Source organism: Phascolarctos cinereus, unplaced genomic scaffold (assembly GCF_003287225.1).
Source record: "Phascolarctos cinereus isolate Bilbo 61053 unplaced genomic scaffold, phaCin_HiC Scaffold_4;HRSCAF=312, whole genome shotgun sequence".
In the NCBI taxonomy this organism is placed as follows: Eukaryota; Metazoa; Chordata; class Mammalia; order Diprotodontia; family Phascolarctidae; genus Phascolarctos; species Phascolarctos cinereus.
This window is the reverse complement of record NW_027555847.1, coordinates 179,931,671-179,955,933: the sequence shown is the minus strand read 5'-3', so window position 1 is coordinate 179,955,933 and position 24,263 is coordinate 179,931,671. Positions and strand designations below refer to the sequence as shown.

The window sequence follows — 24,263 nt, the reverse complement described above, 5'->3', positions numbered from 1 at the left end:
TGTCCTGGGACTACACAGCTAATAAATTGAAGAAGGAGGATTCAAACCCAGGTCTTCTGACTCCTGTCCTATACCATTACTGTCCCTATTGAATTTATGGTGAGGCTTCTGAGGGCATTTTCCTTCAATAAAGAGTCAGCACCAGGAGTGTCATGACAAAGTTGCCTCCCTGCACATAGAGGCCCAAAAGACTGTTTCCTCAAAATCTACCTTACCATTAGAAGAGTACCTTTTACATGGCGCCTGTTGTACCTGCCTTCCAGACATAATGACAGCAATTCACATGAAAAAGTAGGCCTGCATATTCCTGCATCTGCTGCTGACAGAGCTGTGCTGCTGTACACACTTGATTTTTGCTGCTGGGGTGTATTGTGCCACCATGATGCAGGGGTTGCCTAGTAACCTGCCTTCATATTTCTTTCCCCAAGGGCATAATTGTTCCTTCTTTTCATCTGCCTGTTGTTTCTGTTTCCTTTTACCAGTCCTCCCTCCAGAAAGAAAACCTACATTTAACCAACCTCACTGGATAGTTCACAGAACTGTCTTCTCTGATTCTAGGAAAAGGAATTTTGTTACATGTTTCATCTGTGCCTGGTAATGGGCTGTTTGTCCTCCTCCAAGGACCAGCCTAGGGCACTTTGGAAAAGCTTGTCACTAAAAGTCTGACCACCAGGTGTTCAATGGTTTTGGCCTTAGCAATTCTCAAAGATAGTTTGCTAAAACCCAAAGTTGTGATGACTTACATTGGGGAAGGAGCTGTCATCACTCAAGTATTTTAAGTGCACGTAGGATGGCTTTCTATCTAGATGTGTTATAAAAGTCAAAGAGATTTCTAAGTAAAGGAGGGACTAGATTTGGTCAATCATGTTCAAGTTAGTGGCTTTTAATGAACAGTGTTGTTAGGTTTACCCTTTTTTTTGGAAAGGTTGAAAATTTTAGAAGTAGATATGTCTATTCCTCATTGGTATACCACATGACGTAGTGAGAGAGGGCTAACCTTTGGAGTTGATTAGAACTAGATTCAATTCCCAGGATCCTGGGTGAGAAGTTAACATTTCAGTGCCCCAGCCAACTCCCTGAACTAAGGATGAGTTGCAAATCTGCATCAGTGAAGGGAGTTACCATACTAGGAGTTCTTTACTTTGCTAAAATCACACATAGGTCTAAAAAAAGGGTTTTTTTTTTCCATATAGCTTTCTTTTTAGAATTTTTAATATCATAAACTTACCATTTATCAAAAAATACTTCAACATATAAAAAACAAAGGATTGCAAATGAATTTGTGAATGTCTGTTGGGTATAATTTGTTTTGAAAAAATGTATGCTAAATTTAGCAAACAAAATGGCCACATTTATTGTGTACTTAGTTTTGTTTTCTGCTTATGCATTCTATTTAAATACTTCATTGATTCTTTTCTTTTTTTTTGTTTTAGTATCTCTTTCACTACACACTAACTCACCCTCTCAGACCCTTCTCCTCACCATATGATAAATATATTTAAGAAAAAAATCAATATATTGGGCATGCCTAAAAATGAAAGACTCACTCTAAATCTCTTTACTGAGGGGCAGAAGTGTATTTTATCACTAGTTTGTTGTGGGTTTTTTTTTTTAACTCATGGTGGGTTACTGTGTTTATCAATTCTGAGATCTTTTTTTTTTCATTTTTTAAAAGTCTTTCAATGTTATTTTCCTGCTTTTCCTTTACATTTGTGTGATCATCATGTAAGTTCTGCTCATTTCACTCTTCTTTGGTTCATACAGGTCTTCCCAAGTTCCTCTAAATTCTTCATAGTTAGTATTTCTTATAGTATAATAATTTATATAATACAATGTTTACCATTCTCCAATTGATGGACACTTACTTTGTTTCAAGTTGTTTGCTACAACAACAAAAAATTGCATTGATACAAATATTTTTGTACATGTGAGTCTTTCCCCAATTTTTCATCTCCTTAGTATATGCCTGGAAGTGATATCACTAGATTAATAAGTTCTATACCACTTTCCAGTGAATGAATTCATGAAAGTAAAATACTATAATCATACAGCTTTCAGATTTTCCAAGCAAAAACAATGTTACCTTCTACAAAGATTTTACCAAAAAATACATGTTTATAGCATCATAGTGTTACAGCTAGAAAGAACCTTTAAAATTATCTAGTCTAACCTTCTCTAGTTTTTGTTGTTGTTGTTCTTTTTTTAAATAGATTGTATTGATGTCTTTTGTTTTTTATCACCCCCTATATCCTTTCCCATGCCTCCTCCCAGAAACTCAACCTTTATAACCAAAATAAATAAAGCAAATAGAAAAAAATCAGCAAAACTAATCAATAATTTGATATTCCATGCATTTTGTCATACTCATGGACCTCTGCTCAAGAGCAGGGGAGGTATCTTTTCATATCTCTTCTTTGGGGCTAAGCGTGGTCATTATGATTTTGTAACATTCACTTTCAACAAGCATTTCATGGTGGTTATTCTTTTTTATGTGTGTGTGAGGCAATTGGGGTTAAGTGACTTGCCCAGAGTCACACAGCTAGTGAGTGTTATGTGTCTGAGGCTGGATTTGAACTCAGGCCCTCCTGACTCCAGGGCCAATGCTGATCATTCTTTCCATTTACATTGTTTAGTCATTGTGTATACTGTTTTGTTGGTTCTGCTTACTTCATTTTGCATCCATTCTTATAAATCTTCCCATGCTTCTCTGTATTCATCATGTTCTTCTTTTCTTACAGCACAGTAATATACCATTACATTCACATACCACAGTTGTTGTTTAGTTATTTTGGGAAATGCCTCTGAGCAACAGGCATTTACTTTGATCCCAGTTCTTTGCCACTACAAAAAATGTTTCTATAAACATTTGAGTGGATGTAAGATCTTCCTTTTTGCCCTCTTGTATATGGCTAGCAGTGGACTTTCTGGGTCAAAGGATATGCATGGTCATTTAAAATACTTTATTTACATAATTCCAAATTGATTTCCAAAATGGTTATATCAATTCACAGTTCCACCAACAATGCATTAGTGTCCCTTTTTTTATACAACTCCTCTAACATTGACTATTCTCATCTTTTGGCATCTCCATTCCCTTCATTTTACAGATGAGGAAACTAACACCCATAGAAATTTTGTTCAGTCATGTCCAACTCTTCATAAGTCTGTGTAATATATTGTCCGTGGGGTTTTCTTGGCAAAGATATTAGAGTGGTTTGTCATATCCTTCTCCAGTAGATTAAGGCCACAGGTTAAGTGACTTGCCTGGGGTCACAAGGCTAGTGTCTAAGGCTAGATTTGAACTCAGCTCTTCCTGACTCCAGGCCTCTCTCCACTGAGCCACATAGCTTCCTAAGATGACACAATTACTAAGAGTCTTAGGCTAGATTTGAACCTAGGCCTTTCTGACTCCCAAGTCCAGAGCCCTGTTCATTAGGACATGCCACAGTTAAGTGCTTAAGATCATGCAGGTATTAAGTAGCAAAGCTGGGATCTGAACCCAGGTCTTTGGATTCTAAATCCAGTGCTTTTCCCACTATCCCACATGATCTTATATGTGATTCTGAGATTCAAATGTGAGTGCTGGTGCTCAATTCAAATCCAAATGTGAGTGCTGGCTTTTGATGATGAAAGCAAGCAGTAGAAATGTGAGCATAGCAATCTGGCCCATGCCATAGGAGCCCTACGAGAGGGAAGAAGCCTTTCCAGGTGGACAGTGTGAAGGAAGTTGTAGACTCAAAAGTCCTGGCACCAGTCCTGCCACATTTGCCAAGCTGCTGCCTGTATCCTCTACCACTATTTCCTGAGATAAGTGAAAAACTTCTAACTTTTCAGATGCCAAGATGGAATAGAAACAACATTCTTTCTCCTTCTCCGATTAGCCCCAGACTGTTATTAGATAATTGTAATAAGGAGCCAGTTACATTTACACTGAAATAGAAATAATTTCGTTTTTTTAAAATGTATATTTACTTACAATTTATATTTATTATTGCTTTTTTTTACAAATCTTTTTTTAAGTATATCTCAACACAACCACTAATGCTATTAAGCCCTTCCTTGTCAAGTAAAACCAAGTGACATTGACAGTGTATGCAGTATTCCCTACCAAGAGTCTCCATTCTCTCTGTTAATAATAATAATGATGATGATGATAGTTAACATTTATATAGCACCTACTATGTGCCATTTGTTGTTTTTCAGTTGTTTCCGTCATATCCGACTCTTCATGACCCCATATGGGGTTTTCTTGGCAAAGATACTGGAGTGGTTTGCCATTTCCTTCTCCAGCTCATTTTATAGTTGGAGAAACTGAGGCAAACAGAAGATCAGTGACTTACCCAGAGTGTCTGAAGCCAAATTTTGAATTCAGTTCCTCTGACTCCAGGTCCAGCACTCTATCCATTGCATACCCAGCTGATAGTAGGAAAACATGGTTCAGCCTCTGTTGAAAGGGAAGTTTTAACATTAAGCAACAGAGGCACAGAGCCAGGAACATCTATTGAATTTTTCAGTTGTGTCCAACTCTTCATGACCCCATTTGGGATTTTCTTGGCAAAGATATTGGAGTGGTTTGCCATTTCCTCCTCCAGTTCATTTTACAGATGAGGCAAACAGGGTGAAGTGACTTGCCCAGGATCACACGGCTAGTAAGTGTCTGAGACCAGATTTGAACTCAGGAAGATGAGTCTTCCTGACCCCAAGCCCTGCACTCTGTCTTACACAGGGGAGGCAGTGCAGTTCAGCAAGAAGAAAACCGGCAAGACAAGCAGGCTTCAAATTCTACTTGGTCACGTACTAGCTAGGTGATTAAGCATGTTACAGAATTGATCCTCAGTTTTCTCATCTGCAAAGTGAAGAGGTTGAATTTGTTGGCCTCTGAGACCCCTTCCAGCTATATAGATCTATTATCGTAGGATCTTTTGAATTTTAGGCTCAGACAATTCATGAAAGGGAGGTGGTATGGCACAGTATCTCTGAAGTCAGAGGATCTGGGTTCAGATCCTGCCTCCAAACACTTACTGCTTGTTTGACCTTGAATAATTCACTAAACTTCCATGGGCCTCAGTTCTCTCATCTGTAAAATGGAGGAGGTTGGTTTAGATGGCCTCTGGGGGCCCAATAGGCTCCTGAGGCCTAGATCTTTGAGCTGATGAACATCAAAGGTCCCTTTTACCTCTATAGCTGTGATTCTATGTTCTATAAACCGAGCAGGTTCAACTAGATGCTCTCCAGGGCTGCAAGATAGTGTAGTGGAGAGAGTACTGTGGATTGATTCAGGAAGACCTGAGTTTGAATCGTGCCTCAGACACAACCAGCTGTGTGATCCTGAGTCACTTCACTGCTCTCAATCTGTTTATCCATCTGTAAAATGGAGTTGATCATAGCATCTATCCCATAGGATTACTGCAAAAATCAAATAACATGTATTCTTTTTTTGTAAACCTTAAAGCACTATATAAAGGCTGGCTATTATTATAATAAGCAGCTCACTTCCACTTCTAAATCTATAATCTTAGGATATCAGATGATCAAGAAGTGATGAACTGGTTTTGTTCCCCCTAACTGGAGTCAGGGCCAGTCAAAGGGAAGGAGTAAGAATTTTCTTATAGTAGTCCAAAGGAATGTATAATATTTGCATTAAAAACAACTGGAGAGAGCAGGTCTGCATGGCTTATAGTAAATGCAAGCCTATTTGTCCCTTAAACATAAAGGGCACGCAGGGCTTGGGGCACCTCATCCAAGTGACGTATGACCTCTGTTATGCTGCCATTGTCAGCAAGACCTATAACAACAGACAGAGCCGAGCCCAAGCCATGAAAGTGAGAGCAACTTGGGGAGCCTTTCCAGCCATAAACTGGGGCTCTTGCCCATCCTCCTTCCCTCACCCTCAAGGACTTAAAAGGATGAGCATGGTTTGTAGTTGTTCAGTCACTCTTCAGTCGTGTTCAACTCTCTGTGACCCCATTCGGGATTTTCTTGGCAAAAATACTGGAGTGGTTTGCCATTTCTGTCTCCAGCTCATTTTACAGATGAGAAAACTGAGGCCAACAGGGTTAACTGGCTTGCCCACAATCAGTTGGTTGGTTGTTATCCTTCATTCTCACTATGTTGGAGTCAAGTTATAATGTGTCCAACTGTGGCTCATCAGACCAATACGAGCTTGGAATGCTCTAGTAAGTGTCTGAGGTTGGATTTGAACTCATGAAGATGAGGCTTCCTGACTCTAGGCTGGTGCTTTATCCACCACACCAACTAACTGCCCTTGAGCCTAGTCATCTCTGGTTATAGTTTGATTGTGCCTTCTTTCCCTTCCCATCTATCTACCCTTTCTGATTTCCTTCATGTTCAGGATATACATCCCTGCTGGCACAAGTTTAGAGTAAAAAGCGCCATGTTTGGAGTCAGAAAACTTCAGTTCAAATCTCATCTCTGATACTTTCCACCTAAGTGAGCTTGAGCAAGGTGCTCAAACTCCCTGGGTCTGAGTTTCATCTTAAAAAAGTAAGGGGGGGGCATTATTTGATGGTCTCTAAAGAGTCCTCCAGCTCTCAGCTATGCTCCTATCGTTTCTCTAGAAGAAACCCAATTCAGTCCAGTTAGAGGAGAGGGGATTAGATGGGGGAGGAGAAGAAAAAAATAATCTCTGAAGCCAAGTCTAAAGAATTCTATGATATCACAGATTCCCTTAAACTTGGGAGATCCATGATTCTGTGAATCCCACGAAGATTACCCCTAACCCAGAGTTTGAAATGCTAGCATTTATATAGCACCTTAAGGATTACAATGTGTTTTGTATGTATTGTCTTGTAATTTCTCACAATAGACCTGTTAGGTTGCTATTATTGTCCCCATTTTGCAGATGAGGAAACTGAGGCTGGGAAAGTTTAAATCATTTGCACAAGGTCACATAGCTAGTGAGTCTCTGAGGCAGGATTCAAACTCAGGTCTTCCTGACTCCAAGTCCAGAGCTATATCCATTAAATGAAGTTAAGGTGAGCCTAATGATAATTAGGCAATAACCACTGTAATGTGTATAGCACTTTAAGATTTAGAGAATGCTTTCCTCACAATGATTCCATAAGGTAGGCAGTATAAATATTTTTAACCCCATTTTACAGATAAGGAAAATGAGACTCTGGCACTATGTGTCTCCACAGTTAGATAACTAGTTGTCAGACCAAAATCAAAACTCAGGCCAACTGATTCTAAATCAAGTGCCTTTTGGACCACATCTGCTAGTTCTGAAAATGCTATTGTGAAGGAGTATCCCTTTTTTCTATTTATGTTGTATATCAGAAGCCCTTAGAAATAGCCACATCAAGTTTCCTAGTACAGTATGTGAAATGCCAGGAACCCTCCTGGAAAGCTTTCGGAGCAGACACTTTCTAATGTCTAGCCTCAGCCTCAGCCTACAGCCCCTTTCCCTGCCATGTCAAAGGCTTCTCAATAAAGGAATTGAACTTGTTAAATCTGGCATTAAGGACCCCATACCCCTGACCACAGACATTTGGTGAAGGATTTCACTGTTCTGTATTAGCACAGATTCCCCTACAGAGCAAGTAAGAAAAGAAAAAATTTATCAGTTAAGCCTGCGTCCTGGACGCTTTCTTCTCTGCCCTAACAACTTTAGAGACTTAAAAACACATTCCCTTGAAAATGGGAGTGACTTATATTGTATTTGTCTTACTTCCCAATTGATTACAAACATATCAAATGAAGATGAGCTTTAAAAATGATGACTTCAACTCATGATGGAAAATGCTGTCCACATCTAGAAAAAAGAACTATGGAATCTGAATGCAGATCGAAGCATGTTATTTGCTCTCTCTCTTTTTTTTTTTTTCTTCTTTCTCGTGGTTTCTCCCATTGGTTCTAATTTTTATTTACAACATAACTATTGTGAAAATAAGTTTAATATGAATGTATATGTAGAGCCTATATCAAATTGCATGCCATCTTGAGGTGGGGAGAGAGGAGGGACGGGGAAAAAATTTGGAACTCAAAATCTTATGGAAGTGAATGTTGAAGACTAAAAATAAATAAATATGTTTTAAATGATGACTTTAGTTAGGTACAAGGCCATCCTCCAGAATGGGGAAGGCTCAGAAGTTGTTGTCAAGGATATAACTATCACTGCCCTTTTGCAATAGCATCACAGCCCAAATCCTTCAAGGGCTTTGGGCAGTTTGCACACAGATCTGGCACATCAGACCTTCCTAGGTACACACAAGATAGAGGGACACACGTAAAAGGACTTGGGAGCCCCAGGCCTGCAGAGCTGTGCAATTTTGCTGCCAAGAAGTTTCACTTGAGTTTCTCTTCCTCAATTTTCCCAAGACAATCAGCTTCACAACCCAAGCATCATAGGCCACCGTCTATCTAACACACCAGCTCAGAAGTTTTGTCTCTCCCTGCTTTCATCTGCTGCCTGCAGGCATTTGGAAGTAATCAAATAACGACTCGAATAAGAAAAATTTGAAAATCAGCACCAGATGCTGAGTGGAATTTGGACTTAGAGAGAATCTTGATAAAGAAGTGATAGGCAACATCCAAGGGAATAACTCGCTACCAAACTGGGATTCAGAGGGCTGGAAGAACAGTATTAACTTAATACCAAGGGGTCATACCTGGCACCTAGAAAGAAATGCAGAATATTCCCAAGAGCCAGGCTAAAGAATGAGCCAGCAAGTGTCTAGAAGGACACTCAACAATGAGAAAGAATATATATCTGCATATATACATAGGCAAAACATATATAGGCTGCTAAATGGTGCAGTGGAGAAAGCACTGGCCCTGGAGTCAGGAGGACCTGAGTTCAAATCCAGTCTCAGACACTTACTAGTTATGTGATCTTGGGCAAGTCACTTGGGCAAGTTTGCCTCAATTTCCTCATCTGTAAAATGAACTGGAGAAGGAAATGGCAAACCACTGCAGTACCTTTGCCAAGAAAATCCCAAATGGGGTTACAATGAGTCAACAAATATATACATATATATGCATATATATTAAATATGTATGCACATACACATGAAATGAACCATCTGGAGTTCATGCATTGGGATAAGCCATGTTAAAAAATTAGTATTTTTTTTACGTTTTTTTGAAAGACCAAGCCAGAAAATTTAGAGATAAAACAGAGAAAGAGCTATAATGCCTGATTGTTACTCAAACGCTGTCTCTGACGTACTGTTTCTAAAACTAAAAGCTGGAGAGGAGTGCTGACTTGCATTGGTATAAGGAGCTCCTTGGAACTCCACACTCCCAATGTAAGTCATCACAAGTCCAGTCCTGATAGAGTTTGTAGCCCATTAGAACTTTTGTCAAGATACACAAAATACTAGGCTGGGAATCGGTATATGTGGGTTTCTCCACTTGCCTTTGGCACTAACTGTAAGTAACAAGACAAGTGTGACCATTTTTCTGGCATTCAATTTTCCTTTATATAAAATGAAGGCATTGAATTAGATCATCTTAAAGGTCTCTTCCAATGAGCTCCTAGAAGACAGGGACTATATCATGCCTTTCTTTGTATCCCCAGTGCTTACCACAGTGCCAGGGGCTTGGTAGTGCTAAATAAGTGCTAGTTTGACTGGTTTTTAAATGTTACTAATATCTTCCTTTTGTTGTTGTTATTGTTGAGTTGTTTCAGTTGTGTCCGACTCTTTGTGACCTCCTTTGGGTTTTCTTGGCAAAGATGCTAGAGTGGTTTGACATTCTTTCTCCAGCTCATTTTACAGATGAGGAAACTGAGGCAAATAGGGTTAAGTGACTCACCCTAGTCTAGTAAGTATCTGGGGCCAGATTTTAACTTACAAAGATGAATCTTCCTGATCCCAGGCCTGATATTCTATCCACTGTGCCACATAGCTGCCCAATATCTTCTATTACGGTATCATTTTAATTTCTAAATTATCCCTTCCCCACCGGCAACCTACCCCTCATAACAAAGAATACAAATAATAAAAGGAACAAAAGCCTTCAGCAACACCAACCAATCCCATCCACCAAGTCTGAAGGTATCTGCAATGTTCCACTCCTGTAGCCCCCCACCTCGGTAAGCAAGGGTGGGAGGTACATTTTCTCACCTCTTCCTCAAGACCATAGCTCTGCTGTTCTTGTGAACTCACACTAACTTGATAAAGACATGCCAACACAAAACAGCAGTCAAAATGGGATACTAGGGAGACATAAAGAAGACTGCTATCCCTAGGTTTCCATCTTTGAAGAAGAAACTCTTTAGCCCTTAGTAGCAGTGGTAACATAAGGAAGCCTTTTATTAGGTATTCTCTGGCTTAACTCATCACATCTTCTCTCCTTTCTATTCTTTTCAAGCTCAGTTTTAATGGGAATTGGAGAACAAAAAATTGTGAGTGTCGTTGCTGCAAGAAAATGCTTGTATTCTGAGTTGGAGTCCTCATTCTATCACCTGCTAGTTCTGTCACTTTACTTGCCTAACCTCATCTAGAAAATGGGAACAGTGATCCTTCTCTGGCCTACCTCACAACATACATTTCCCCAAAACACTCAAACAACACACACACACACACACACACACACACACACACACACACACACACACACTGATTCCCCAAAAAACAATGATGCAAAACCTCCTAATGATATTATTACACGTATAAGGAAAGAGCTTTAACACCCTCACCTCAAAAAACCAACACACTTGATTAATTTTTAAAAATATATTAACAAGATTATCTATACCCTGTGATACCTTTATCAGGTACAAATTCCTCTTTAATTTGATCAAGAAGGAAATAGCAATTGGCTAACCAAGCAATCTAACCACGTCCCTGGGGACTTTAAATGTTAAAGGAAAAAAACCCAGCAGTTGTCCATTTAACCAGTGGATCAGCCCAGTGATAAAGAACTTCAGATTCAGGTACCTCAGAGGGAATCATTCTAGTAAGGGTAAAAGGGGGGAGGAAGAGAGAGTTTTCCTCTGTCACTCATTTGTTCAGTACTTATACACACACACACACACACACACTCTCACACACTTACTCACTCACACATATACACCATGGACCATATCAGTAGAGAGAAAGAACCAGTAGAAGACCAGGCATTCAGTCAAGAGCAAATAGACATAGTGAAGGCCAATAGACTTTTGAAGGAATGTTCTATACCAAGTGTTCTTCCTATACCACCTTAATAAATACCCTTTTCTAAAAGCCAATTAAAATCTGGCTGATTTTAAAGGAAAGCACACCAGTGGGGGCTCATGAGCAACAGAACTAGAAAACTACAGCCCCTCAGTGTTACCAATAGAATCTAAAGGGAAAAATAGTCAGCTGCCCTCTGGGGCCTAAGGTTACCAATGCAAGTGGGAATTTAGGAAATAGCTTTAGAGGGGGTGCTACATGAGAATGATATTAAGTCTGAACATAGGTCATTTTTAACAGGATCACTAATACATAGGAACATAGATTTAGATATGGAAAGGACCTTAGAAACCATGTGATCCAACCCTCTTCCTTACAGACGATGAACTGAGGCTCAGAAAGATTAAATAACTTGCCCAGAGTCACACAGCTAGTAAGTATCTTAGGCAGGATTTGAACCCAGGTCTTCTCTTGCCTTCAAATAAAGAATGATATCCATTATTCCATGCTATGTCTCACATTCTCCATTACAAAACTCCTGAAACATTGGTTAGCTTCATCATCGCTCTTTCCCCACTAAAGACACCAAGACTCACAAAGTCAACTTTGCTAAAGGTCACATTATAAAAAGTACCACATTATCATTGACCTTGATCCACATTGCCCCCAGCCATGTCTGTATATAATTTGCTTAAGTTATAATTCTAGTGCTTGTAGTTAACGTGTTTTAATTCCATATGGGGCATTTGCTCATTACCATTGAACAAGAAGCAATAAAAAAAATAATGAGGGAGTGGTGAGAATTTTTCAGTATTCATGGGCCATACCTTTCTTTCCCACCTCATCTCCCAAACCTTTGATATATAACCTTAAGTACCCTGTAATTTCACTTCAATCAAATGTGAAATTTGAAAGCTAGGCAAGAATCTGGTTCTGTCAGTCCTGAAATGATGGATTAGTTAAAAGGAACACTTATTAACTCTGTGGTTCATCAGCTTAGTCGTGAGACCAATATCACCATTCACTTTCTCTGTTGAAGACCAGTTAGCTCAGCTGTGTTCTACAGCCACAAACTTCAGTGGCAGTGGTATGGAAAATGTGGACTGTTAACCCCCATGGGGGGCTGAAGAGAGAGTATGTATGATTACGTGGCTCAGTAAAAACCCATCATCCTGACCAGGAAAATAACTCAGAATGCAACTTTGTCTTCTACCCTTTGTAACTTCTTCTTCACCATAGTCCAGCCTCTCCAGCAAGCCACAGGTCACCACTGATCTCTTAATTGCCTCATCAGGTTCTTTTTCTTAATCCTCATCCTCCTTGACCTTTGGGTAGCATTTGACACCATTAGCTGACACCAACTTGATCCTCTCTTCTCCTCAGGCTCCCATGACACTGCTCTCTTGTTTCTCCCCACGCTCAGTTCCTCCCTGACCCGGACGTGTGGACGTTCCTTGAGAAAGGATCTGTCTTTGGCCTTCTCTTATTACTCCGCACAGGCAACATCTTCTGATTTCTTCAGCTATCATTTCTATGCACATGATTTCCACATTTTTATTAGAAGCTTTGCCATTTCCCTCCTTTTGCCTCCTCCCATTCTATTTTTAGTGACCCATTAGATAGGTCCATTGGAATGCCCCATCATACACCTCAGACTCATCATGTCTAAAATGGAACTCTAAAAGTTGTTTATTCATCCCAGCTTTCCTATTTTATCAAATACTTATTACATCAACTGCTAGGTGGGACCTAAGGATACATAAATTAAGGTGGCAACATATTCCTTACCTGCAGTAAAGAAGTTTCTATTCTACTGGGCACCAGCTCTCTGTTAGTGGCATCCTTGTAGTCACTCAGGCTTGAAACCTCAAAGGCCCCTCTGACTCTCCCCTTGACCTCATTCCCCACGCTCAATCAGGGGTCACCTCCTGTGGATGCCAACCTCGCAATAACACTTCTTCACTTCATGTACCCTCCATTAAGTGGCAAAGCCAGAATTCAAACCCAGAACTCTGTCATTTAATCTTGAGCCTCTATAGTTTATATTTAAAGCTGTGAAACTAGATGATATCCATACTGTTTGCACTGATCTGGATTAAACTGAAATGTTGTTTAGTCATTTTTCAGTTGTGTCTGACAACTTTGTGATCCCATTTGAGGTTTTCTTAGCAAAGACACTGGTCTGCCATTTCCTTCTCCAGCTTATTTTACAGATGAGGAAACTGAGGCAAACAGGGTTAAGTGACTTGCTCTGGGTCACATAGCCAGTAAGTGTCTGAGACCAGATCTGAACTCAGATCTTCCTGACTCCAGCCCCAATACTCTAGCCATCGCATCTCCTACCTATCCCTAAACTGAAGTGAGGGAGTTCTAATCACTAGAGTTCCATCTGTAACTCAGCTAATCTGTGGACTGCTTTTTGTGAGCTGAACCAAAACATCCATTTGAACCATTCACCAATCTCCGAGCTGCCAGGAACAACATATCTGTGCTTCTGTGGCTGTCTTTTTCTCCTGGATTGCCAGGCGCTTTTCCACCAGGAAGTAACCACCCTTCTCTTGATCTGTTTGGCTGTTTTCTGTGCTCAGGTGTGGCGAGGCAGTGGAGAAAAACAAACGTCTCATTACTTCAGACCAGAGAGAGTACCAACAGGAGCTCAAGAAGAACTACAACAAGCTAAAAGAAAACCTCAGGCCCATGATCGAGCGGAAAATCCCTGAGCTTTACAAGCCCATATTCAGGATTCAAAGTGAGAAAAGGTAACAGAGGGACAAGGTGTAAAAATGGTACCTTTATGTGCTCTTAACATTCCATCCAGGATGGCCTGTTTGCTAGTCTGCACATGTCAGATTCCATCTCCTACTTCCACCCCTTTAGCCAGGCTGTGCCCCATGCTTGGAATGCATTCCCAGCTCGCTGTCACCTTTTAGAACCCCCTAGAGTCCTACAAGGATCAAGTCAAGTGCTGCTAACCATGGGAGGCCTTTCTTGTTCCCTCTAGTTTTTACTGTTTTCAAATTATCAAGGATAAAGTAAGGGTCCATTGGGGTGGATCAGAGTGAAATAACTGTAACATTAAAAACAAAAGGTAAAAATAGAACTTTGAAAAAAACCTTTTTTTAAAAGTATCACGTATGTATTTATCCTTTTACATATTGCTCTCCAGTAGATTGTGAAAGGATGGTCTTTCATTTTGTCTTTCTAACCCCACCACCTAACAGAGTATCTTGCACACAGTAGGCACTTAATAAATGTTTGTCGGGGGCAGCTGGGTGGCGCAGTGGATAGAGCACCAGCCCTGGATGAGGAGGACCTGAGTTCAAACCCGGTCTCAGACCAGAGACTTGGCACTTACTAGGAGTGTGACCCTGGGCAAGTCACTTAACCCCATTGCCTAACCAAAAATAAAACTAAAACTAAATAAATGTTTGTCAGACTGGATTTTGGGGATAAGAAACCTCTTCCCCCCCCCCATCTTGCGGATAGCATTATTAATTCCCCTTTCTGAGTGACCTAGGCCCTGAGAGGGGGTTATAAACACTGTGAAATCACAAAAATAATATAATAGTAAGTTAGGACAATGGGATCCACTCTGCATGGTACCTCACTGTGTCCTTCTCTTTGACCCTTTCGGTGCCCTCTTATGCTGGCCTCCAGCCCATGGCCTTCCCCGAGGCCTCTGTTTTTTTGGCACAGTGTGAAGTAAGGACAGCCTGCCATGTTCACTCACTGACTTCTCCATGATTAATGTGCTTCCCTCTCTAGTGGGTGATTTGTGTTTCCTCCTCCCCTTTTCTTTCAAAGACTGACTGATCTTTCTCACCTCACTTTTTCTTTTTTGGTCTCTTCTGAATTTCAGGAACTCTTTCCACAGATCTAGTTTCAGGAAATGTGAAAACCAGTTGTCACAAGGCCCCTGAGTAAAAACTGCCTTCACCCGTACAGAGCGAATCCCGGGAAGCCCAGGAGGAGAACACTCCAATGCTTTGTAAAAAAAAAAAGAAGAAAAAGAAAGAAAGAAAGAAAGAAAGAAAGAAAGAAAGAAGAGAAAAAAATAGACATTCTTCACCACAGTAGTCCATATATGCCCTGGCAGGCAGCCCTCAGAGAGCTGGGAGACTGAATGTACAACACCCAACGGAGAAGTGGAAATTCTACCACATTTGTCCTGATCTGATTTTGGTGGGTGGGGGAGAATGTGGGAGCAAAAGGACACAGGGGACTGGCTTGGGTTCCTTGTGTATTTATTGAACCATGTTTTTCATAGGATTGTGCAAAACAAGGCATTTGAAAAAAATTATCATTTCCTGCTGAATGGCCAATCACTGTTTACCCAGAGGGACAACTTCCTCTGGCTTCCCTTTGGGTTTGGTTGGATAACTCTAAATCACCTGAGGCAAGATGGAAAATGTTGCTGGCATTCCAATTTGAGCAAATTTCACTTCTCTCTCTCTGTGGGGTGGAGTGGAGGGAACTCTTTCAATAGATATATAGAGAAGAAAACAAATCTCTCATTTGAAGTCTGAAAGTCCCAATGGTCAATCATTTGGGGATAAACTACTTATTTATAAAATTGTCTGGAGGTTAACTGTGGATTCATGTAGTTGCACAATTTCATTTTACTTAATTATTGTTATGATGTTAAGTTAAATTAGCATCATGTTATTTAGAGGAATGCATTCTGAGCACTGATCTATAGGAACTATACGGTACTCAGTAGCAACACACTTGAGAAATGGGTAGCCCACAGACAGACATTCACTCAAAACAATTTACCCTCTATGCCTTTTCCTTTTTGGTTTTCTCTTTGGGACCACATTTTATGTTCTGCACTAGCTCCAGATTAGGGAAACATTCCCCCTCATATGGTATATTTGCATCTATGATGTAAAGACGGAAGCTCTCAGTTCTGCTGGCTTCTGACAGCTTTTTTTTTTTAGGTGAATGAGAACAAAGTTATGACATAAGATTTAAATTATATATTTTTAAGTGACTGTCTTGAACTGTTATCATAAATGTAACCAGAGTTCTTGGTATTTTTTATTTAAAAATACAACTCTGATTTTCACTGCACAAGTGGTATTTGTCATCTTTTCAATTGTCTAATTATTCAGATACTTAGAGAAGAGGATAGCATGGAAGTAGACATATGGCTTTTTCCCTAATAAATAGGAGAGCTCCTGGTCTGCATTGCCCAAATATGCTTTCTTCTTGGTCACAGGTTTTTTTTTTTTTACAAACCTGTCATAGTGGATAGAGTTAGAAAGACTTGAGTTTGAATTCTGCCTTTGACACATACAGTCTATGTGACCCTAGCTAATCACTTAACCTCTCAGGGCCATAAGTTGCACTTAAGACTACAGTCCTGCTGTAATGCGCCATATGTGTTCCCTGAAATCATTTTGCTATGCAAAATCATGCAATAAAAACCATAAGGTTTATGGTGAACATGGAGTTGGAGGCAGAAAACTTCCAGCTATAGACATTTATTTTTGTGGCATTGTCTCCAGTGGTCTACAATGTAGATTCCTTTATGCCTATCGCTTGGGAGAGATCACATCTTCTCTCATTTCTTTCGAAACATTTTATTATTTCAATCTTCTCAATATCTAAAGCTTCCTTTTGCTGCATGCACTGCTTGGCATTTTTAAAATCAGGATGCTTTAAGATGTTTGGGATATTGAACAAGTGTTTTTTTATATAGATAAGTTCACAAAAGTGGGGGAGGAAATAGCAAATCACAACAGTGTAATAATAATACATGTAATGAACTGGGGTAACTGGTAGATGTTTGAAATGTGTGCATGTGAGCATTTTGTGTATTCCTACATGGCTCTGTTCAGTCAGGTACAGTTTTCTGCATTCATACAGTGTTTCTCATCTATGAAACCGTATGTAAGCAAACACGAAATTCTCATTGTATTCAAATTGTTCCTTAATACATCAATCATTTTGGAACAAATTTGTATTTTCAAAACAAATGTTATGGCAGAATTGAATATAAACTGAAAAATAATGACTGATAGAAGACGTTCCTCCAACAGGAGTTCCCTTTACTAATAGAGTCACAGTTTAGGATAAAAAAAATGAGCTCATGGAGGACTTTCAGTGTAGGTATTCTAGAGGGCTTTTTATTTACACTATATGTAAGTATAGACACACCACAAATATATGCAGTCATATTGTAAATATATATATATATATATATATATATATATGTATAAATCCATTCATCTATATGTACATCCATGAATTTAGTGATTAGAATGAGTACATTCTTTAGGATGATACAATTTAGAGTCTTTAGAATTAATTCCTGTGGGAGTTGGAAGGACTTCAGAGGTCCTACCCATACCTAAAATATGAATCCTCATTTCAACATCCTAGCCTGACAGCCCTCACTGGAAGATAGACATCTGTTGACAAAGAGCTCATTATCTCCGAGGTTAGCCCAGTCTTTTTCAGGGTGATGTAAGGCACTCTATCCCTAAATTGAGGCAAAATCTGCTTCCTTTACATACAGACATCCAAGTTTCTCTACTCTAGGACTGAACAAAGTAAATCATCTCCCTCTTTCACAGATAAATGGTGTTTTTATCTTTTTAAACACCAACATAGAAGAAATATAATTTTAATCATTTGATATAGTTATCTTTCTCAAGTGGATTTTATGCTTCCCTGTCTTCTAAAGCAGGGAAGCATCATACTAAGCATATTGGAATTTTCCCTTGATGCTAATGGACTATAACAGCCCTTATGCTAAATGGCCCCAGATGGCTATGGGTTTTTTTCATTCTTGTGTCTGCTTATTAAAATCTTTCTGTCCCATCCCTCACTGCCAGGTTGTCGCCTGTCACTTGCTGCTGCTGTCACTGTATGAACGTCTATCAGTATCCAGTCCTACCCACTTCAAAAATATGCAACATATAATATGATGTGGACTGGAAAACAAATAACTGAACTGTCTAGAGTAAGAGTAAATAGGTTCTGAGTGAAGGCCTAAGTTGATTTCCCATTAGTAAAGTGCACAAACTTGGTGACATTATTTTGATGACTCAGAGACCCTTTTTGATCATTTTCAGGTTTTCATTTAAAGTTGCTAAATAAGTGACCTATAGACAAGTCAGGTGTTACTCTATATATTTAAATTGTAGTATGAGCAAAAAGTTGGTACGTTAATCTTGTGAAAATGCATCCTAAATTGAAGGTAGAGAAAAAGGCACCAGAGAGGTATTTAAAGTTATATAACACCAAGACAATGGGGAGATGAGAGGCATATCATTAGGTCTTTAATTCCCAAACAGTTCCTGGGATATCTGTGTGTATACACACACACACACACACACACGTGCGCAGATACATATATACATATATGCATATATACATATAGAGAGAGAGAGAAAGAGAGTTTAGAAGAACTTAGTATTTTTAAAAATGTAATATACTATGACAGAGGACTTGCTCTTACAATCATAGACTTTGAAATGGAGGAGTCGTCTTATTCAATTCTCTTTCCATCCTCATTTTGGAGATGAGAAAACTGAGGATCAAAGCAAAGAAATGACTTTCCCAAGGTGATAGTGACAAAGCCTGAATTTGAACTCAAATCTTACCCTTTCCACTGTGCTATGCTTTTGATGGTCATCACAAGACCTTGCAGAATAATCTTCAGTAATTGTTCGATCACCCTCATCCCCAAAATTGTCCTTGCTGCCACCTTTAAGAATTTCAGGAAAACAAAATTGCCTTGGTGGGCTTTTAGCATCCAACTTTGCTTTAAACTCCACTGTACTGATCTATATAGTAGTACTCACAGGGCATTACCACACAGACACATTCAGGGTCACTACTCCATTTGGGCATTCCTGGACTCATCCAGAATCTCCCACCCTTGCCCTTATCTAATTATTTGCATTTTTACATTCCCCATCACTGTTTTCTTCACATACCCATAAAGGCAACTCATTTTAAAAGATATAGTTTTGAAACCCCAAAGGTAAGTGGTTCCTGAGCTCGCAATCATGCTTCCAAATAGAGGGGCTCCTTCATGGATTTTCCATCCTGCTGAGATCACTGTGTTCCCAGCAACTGCCAGTCTTGTCCTAATCTAATTTGTACCACACTGCCCAGGGCTTTTTTTTTTGTCTTGGCACCCACCCTAGAATAAATTCCGGGGAAATCTCTAAAGGGAACAGAGTATATGAAGGTACTCAATATATAATATGGATATTAGGCATGACATAGTTTTTTATTTCCTTCAAGTCAGAGAAGGCATGACATGAAGAATACACAGAAACTTATGAAAACATACAAAAGCACGAAACACTCAAATAACCATTACTCTCATATACCTCTCAAAAAAGCAAATATCTTTGTGTCTGCTGAACAGATATTTCCCATTCATTTCAGACCCTGTCTTAATAACTCACAGCAAGTATCATGGAGAGGCACCAAGGTTCAGATCTGACCAGCCATTAGTCCTTCAACAGTAGGTCAGTCTCCTCTGTTTGTGGTCCTCCTTTTCTTCTCTTCTAAGAAGCACTCTCAAGGAAATCTAGGTAGCTGGAATCCAGCTGTCAAACTCAGGAACTCTCAAATTTAGCACTGCCCCTCCAGATTTGGAAATGTCCATTTCCTAGGATCACTAGTCACTGACCTGTGTTCCAAAAAGGAAACAGAATGGCAGATAAAGGCAGCCTGGAACTGAGAAGTCCAAGAAACCCCAATTTCAGGATCACCTGGGCAAGCACATGTCTCTCAGTGCTATGTACTTTTATTGTAAGTCACCAGTGATATGAGGGTGGGGGTGGGGAGAGGAGAAATCCCCTCCCCCACCCTTGCTATACATTGGTATGGAAATTTAAAGGAGAGAAAGTTCCAAACAAGGTCCCAAAGGGGTCATTTCACAAATCACTCTTATAGACCAAAGAGGAGAGTGGCTCCTCCAATGAGAATCCAACCTCCTGAGCTTCAGTCAACTAATCAGCAGGTAGATTAATCACTAGAGAGCAATTATCGCAAATCATTGTGTCCCCACCAACAAATAGGGCGAATGTCCCACAGGGGCTCAGGACATATCCAGCTCCATGACAGATGCTCTCTTCTGACAAATGACCATACTTTGAAAACTGAATAAAGTGATCCAGGGGAGAAAGAGGACTAAAACTGATCAGAGATTCTCCTGATCAAACCCATTATATCATATAAGTAGCCAGGTATGACAGTGACCTGAAGTCAGAAAGATCTGAGCTCAGATACAGCCTCTGGCCTCAGACACTAGCTGTGTGATGCTCGCAGATCACTTAACCACTATTTGCCTCAGTTTCCTCAACTATGAAATGGGGGTGATAATAATAGCACCCAATTCCCAGGGTTGATGTAAGGATCAAATGCTATTTGTAAAGTGCTTTACAAACCTTTAAAGTATTAGATAAATTAGATAAACTAGCTATTACGTTGTTGATGAGTTGACTAATCATATATGACTCTTCATGACCCCATTTGAGGTTTTCTTGGCAAAGCTATTGCAGTGGTTTTCCATTTCCTTCTCTAGCTCATTTTACAGATGAGAAAACTGAGGCAAACAGGATTAAACAACTTGCCCAGGGTCACACAGCTAGTAAGTGTCTGAGACTGGATTTGAACTCAGGTCTTCCTGATTCCAGGGCCAGTTCTCTATCCCCTATGCCACCTAGCTTCCCCCTATTATTATTATGTACTGATTTTATAAAGTAGAACTTATTATCTGAAAAGTTATTAAGTTACTTTAAGTCACTGCAATGTTTTTTTTAAATAAAGGAAAATAAAGGTTTTTTAAAACCTATTTAGAAATGCTCTTTTGTTAGAAATATCTAGTGTTCACAGAGAGATTGAACCCCAATGATCCAGAGTAAAGTGAGTTACTTTGCAAGTACATTTACAGTAGCAGCCAACTCCTCCTGGGAAGAAAATTTGCCAGCTCACTTCCCTTAAGCAATACCAAACAGCCATCCAAAAGAAATGGCTTTCACTCACTGTAGACTTTACCTAGATTTGAACTATGATGAAGAATGAAAAGCTTTAGTCTCCGGTCCAGTCCTTATCCTTTTGACCATCCTAGTCCCTATCCTCGTTCCCTTTCAGACGAGTCTGAATCAGCTCACTTACAGGACCCAAACCTGAGTTGGCCTATAATTTTTCAGTCTTGGAAATGTAACCTGATTAAAAATGAAAAGCCTTGTCTTTCTCTTGTAGCACAATGCAGCACTGTCTAGAAGTATCTGGATAGCCAACTACATTTCATAACTCCTAAGTAATTGATGTGGATAATACAACTTTATGGGACATTGTCTTGTTTTCAGTAGCACTGGTTTCAGAAAAAGCAATCGCTGTTTGGCTGTAGGTCTGGGGTGTCATTTTGATAGCTACCTGTGCTTTATCCATATTGAAAGGCAGCTGGTGTGGAAGTCATAAGAATGATTTTTGAGAATCAGTCCTGATGCTTACTAGTTCTATAACCCTGGGAGAATCACCTGAAAAATGAGGAAAATAAAGTACAAATTGTCTTATAGGGTTGTTGTGAGGAAGGCACCTTGCAAGCCCCATAAGAAATGAATTATTGTTTTCCCACTGTTCTGAAACATTGGAAATCAGGAACATCAGGAAGTCTTTTTTTGTTTTGTTTTGTTTGTTTTTGTTGTTGTTGTTTTTGGTCTAGACTGGTGATTTAAGGAACTCTCAATGAGGAAACTCTTTCCAAAAATACAGATCAACAATTGTTCTACAACTTAGAGAAGACAGCATGGTATGGGGAAAGCACAAACTTTAGACTCAGAAGACCTGGGTACAAATTCTGCTAGTGACCTTCACCTGTGTAACTTTGGGCAAGTCAGTTAATTTCCTCAGACCTCAGTTTCCCCATCTGTTAAAATAAGAGGGTTAGAAGAGATGGTTTCTGACAACCCCTTCCAACTTGAAATCTGTGATCCTATCATTGGAATCTCATAGAGCTGCCTGGCGCACTGAGAAATTAAGTGATTTACTCAAGGTCACACTGCCAGTATCTACCAGAGCCAGGCTATGAATGTAAGTCTTCCTGATTCTAGGCCCAGCTCTTTATCCACTCTACCTCACCGCCTCTTATCATTAGGTTTTAATGACAGTCGATGGGAAAATAATTTTTCCCTATGTAATGTTTCCTCTGTGGAATGAGCAAACACACTGAAAAAAAGTGGGGATTGATAAACAGCACCAGACAAAGAGCAGGGCTCTCAGTTACCTTGTGACTCCAAACATTATTCTGGGGTGTTGCACAGAAGCATATGTCTTGCTTCATTTGAAGGTCATTAGAACAAAACCCAGACAACTTCAGCAAACCAAAGACTATTATCAAAGTGTGGAAAAGTTCCAAGACTGTAAGCTATACTCAAAAACCTAATCAGGAAAAGATAGACATTGCCTGAGTCTGCAGAGAGCAGTTCTTAGAGACCCTCATCTTAGCAAATCTTTCATCAGACTGAAAGCTTTGTTCACATCCCATAAACACTTTTAACAATTTAACCTTAAAATACAACCAAGGTGTTCACCACCTTCATTTGTGTAAGAAGCTGTGTTTATGAGCATGGAACCACCACAATTAACACACATTTATTAAGAGCTAACTTGGGGCAGCTAGGTGCAGTGGATGGAGCAATGGCCCTGGAGTCAGGAGGACCTGAGTTCAAATATGACCCCAGACCCTTGACATTAGCTGTGTGATGCTGGGCAAGTCACTTAACCCCAACTGCCTCACCAAAAAAGAAAGAAAAAGAAAGAAAGAAAGAAAGAAAGAAAGAAAGAAAGAAAGAAAGAAAGAAAGAAAGAAAGAAAGAAAGAAAGAAAGAAAGAAAGAAAGAAAGAAAGAAAGAAAGAAAGAAAGAAAAAGAAAGAAAGAAAGAAAGAAAGAAAGAAAGAAAGAAAGAAAGAAAGAAAGAAGCTTAACTATGTGCCAGCTGTAGGCTAGGAGACAGAAGGTCTGAGTTTTAGTTCTGGATTCCAAGGCAGCTAGGTGGCACAGTGGATAGAATACCAAGCCTGAAGTAGGTAGACCAGCCTCATACATTTACTAGCTATATGACCCCGAGAAAGTCACTTAAACCTGTTTGCCTCAGTTTCCTCATCTGTAAAATGACCTGGAGAAGGAAATGGCAAACCACTCCAGTATCTTTGCCAAGGAAACACCAAATGGGGTCATACACATGACAGAAATGACTAAACAAAAACAACAGTGTGACCTGCAATAAGTCACTCAAATTTCCTGGGTTTTAATTTCTTTATATGTAAAATCAAGGAATTAAACCAGATAATCTCTTAAGTAGCCTTCTGTCTCAATTAACCATATGAATTTTTAATAGAGGGGGAGGGCAGAGGAAGCAGTCTTGCAATAAAGCAGAAACTCTCATGGAAAAAAGTAGGAAATTAGGAGCTTGTGGTCCTGAATTACTAAATTATAGGCCCAGCTCCTTAATTTCCTTCAAGGCTCAGCTGAGATGCTGCAATCTACATGAAGTCATCACAATTCTCCCCAGATGCCCTTCTCTCCAAATTACCTTATATCTGTTTTGTATAGATATTGCCTCTCCCTTTCTCCCCCTAAACTGTAAGCTCCTTGAGGGCAGGAATTATTTCACTTTTGCCCATGTGTCCTCAGAGTCTAGCATAGTACTTGGCACAAAACTGGCATTTTAAAATTTTTTTTTAAATTTTAAAAATTAATTTACTTTGATTTATCAACCATCACTTCCATGAGCTTTCGAGTTTTAAACTTTTCTGCCCCCCCTTCCCTGCCCAAGACGGCATGAAATCCGATATAGGCTCTACACATACACATTCCTATTAAACATATGTTCACATTAGTGATGTTGTAAGTAAGAATTAGAACTAACAGGAGGAGAAACCACCAGAAAGAGGAAACAAAAGACAACAGAAGAAAATAAATAGCAAATAGTATCCTTCAATCTGCATCTAAATGCTGCAGTTCTTCGGATGTGGCTAACTTTTTCCATCATGAGGCCTTTGGAGATGTCTTAGATTCTTGTATTGCTGAGAAGAGTTAAGTCTATCAATATTAGTCATTGCCCAACTTGGCTGTTACTACGTACAACATTCTCCTGGTTCTGCTCA

At 39.6% G+C, this 24,263-nt stretch overlaps 1 protein-coding gene across 3 annotated transcripts in view; it reads left to right on the top strand.

Moving 5' to 3' along the window:
• Nucleotides 1-16,199, top strand: part of DOCK8 (dedicator of cytokinesis 8) — a 312,720-nt gene extending 296,521 nt beyond the window's left edge. For all 3 annotated transcript variants that reach the window (XM_021001788.2, XM_021001787.2, XM_021001790.2), the window contains 2 exons: nucleotides 13,712-13,882; nucleotides 14,983-16,199. In XM_021001788.2, coding sequence (XP_020857447.1) covers nucleotides 13,712-13,882; nucleotides 14,983-15,043 — 232 coding nt within the window. In that variant the 3' untranslated portion in view covers nucleotides 15,044-16,199. The remainder of the gene's footprint in view (nucleotides 1-13,711; nucleotides 13,883-14,982) is intronic.
• Nucleotides 16,200-24,263: the final 8,064 nt, after the last annotated feature.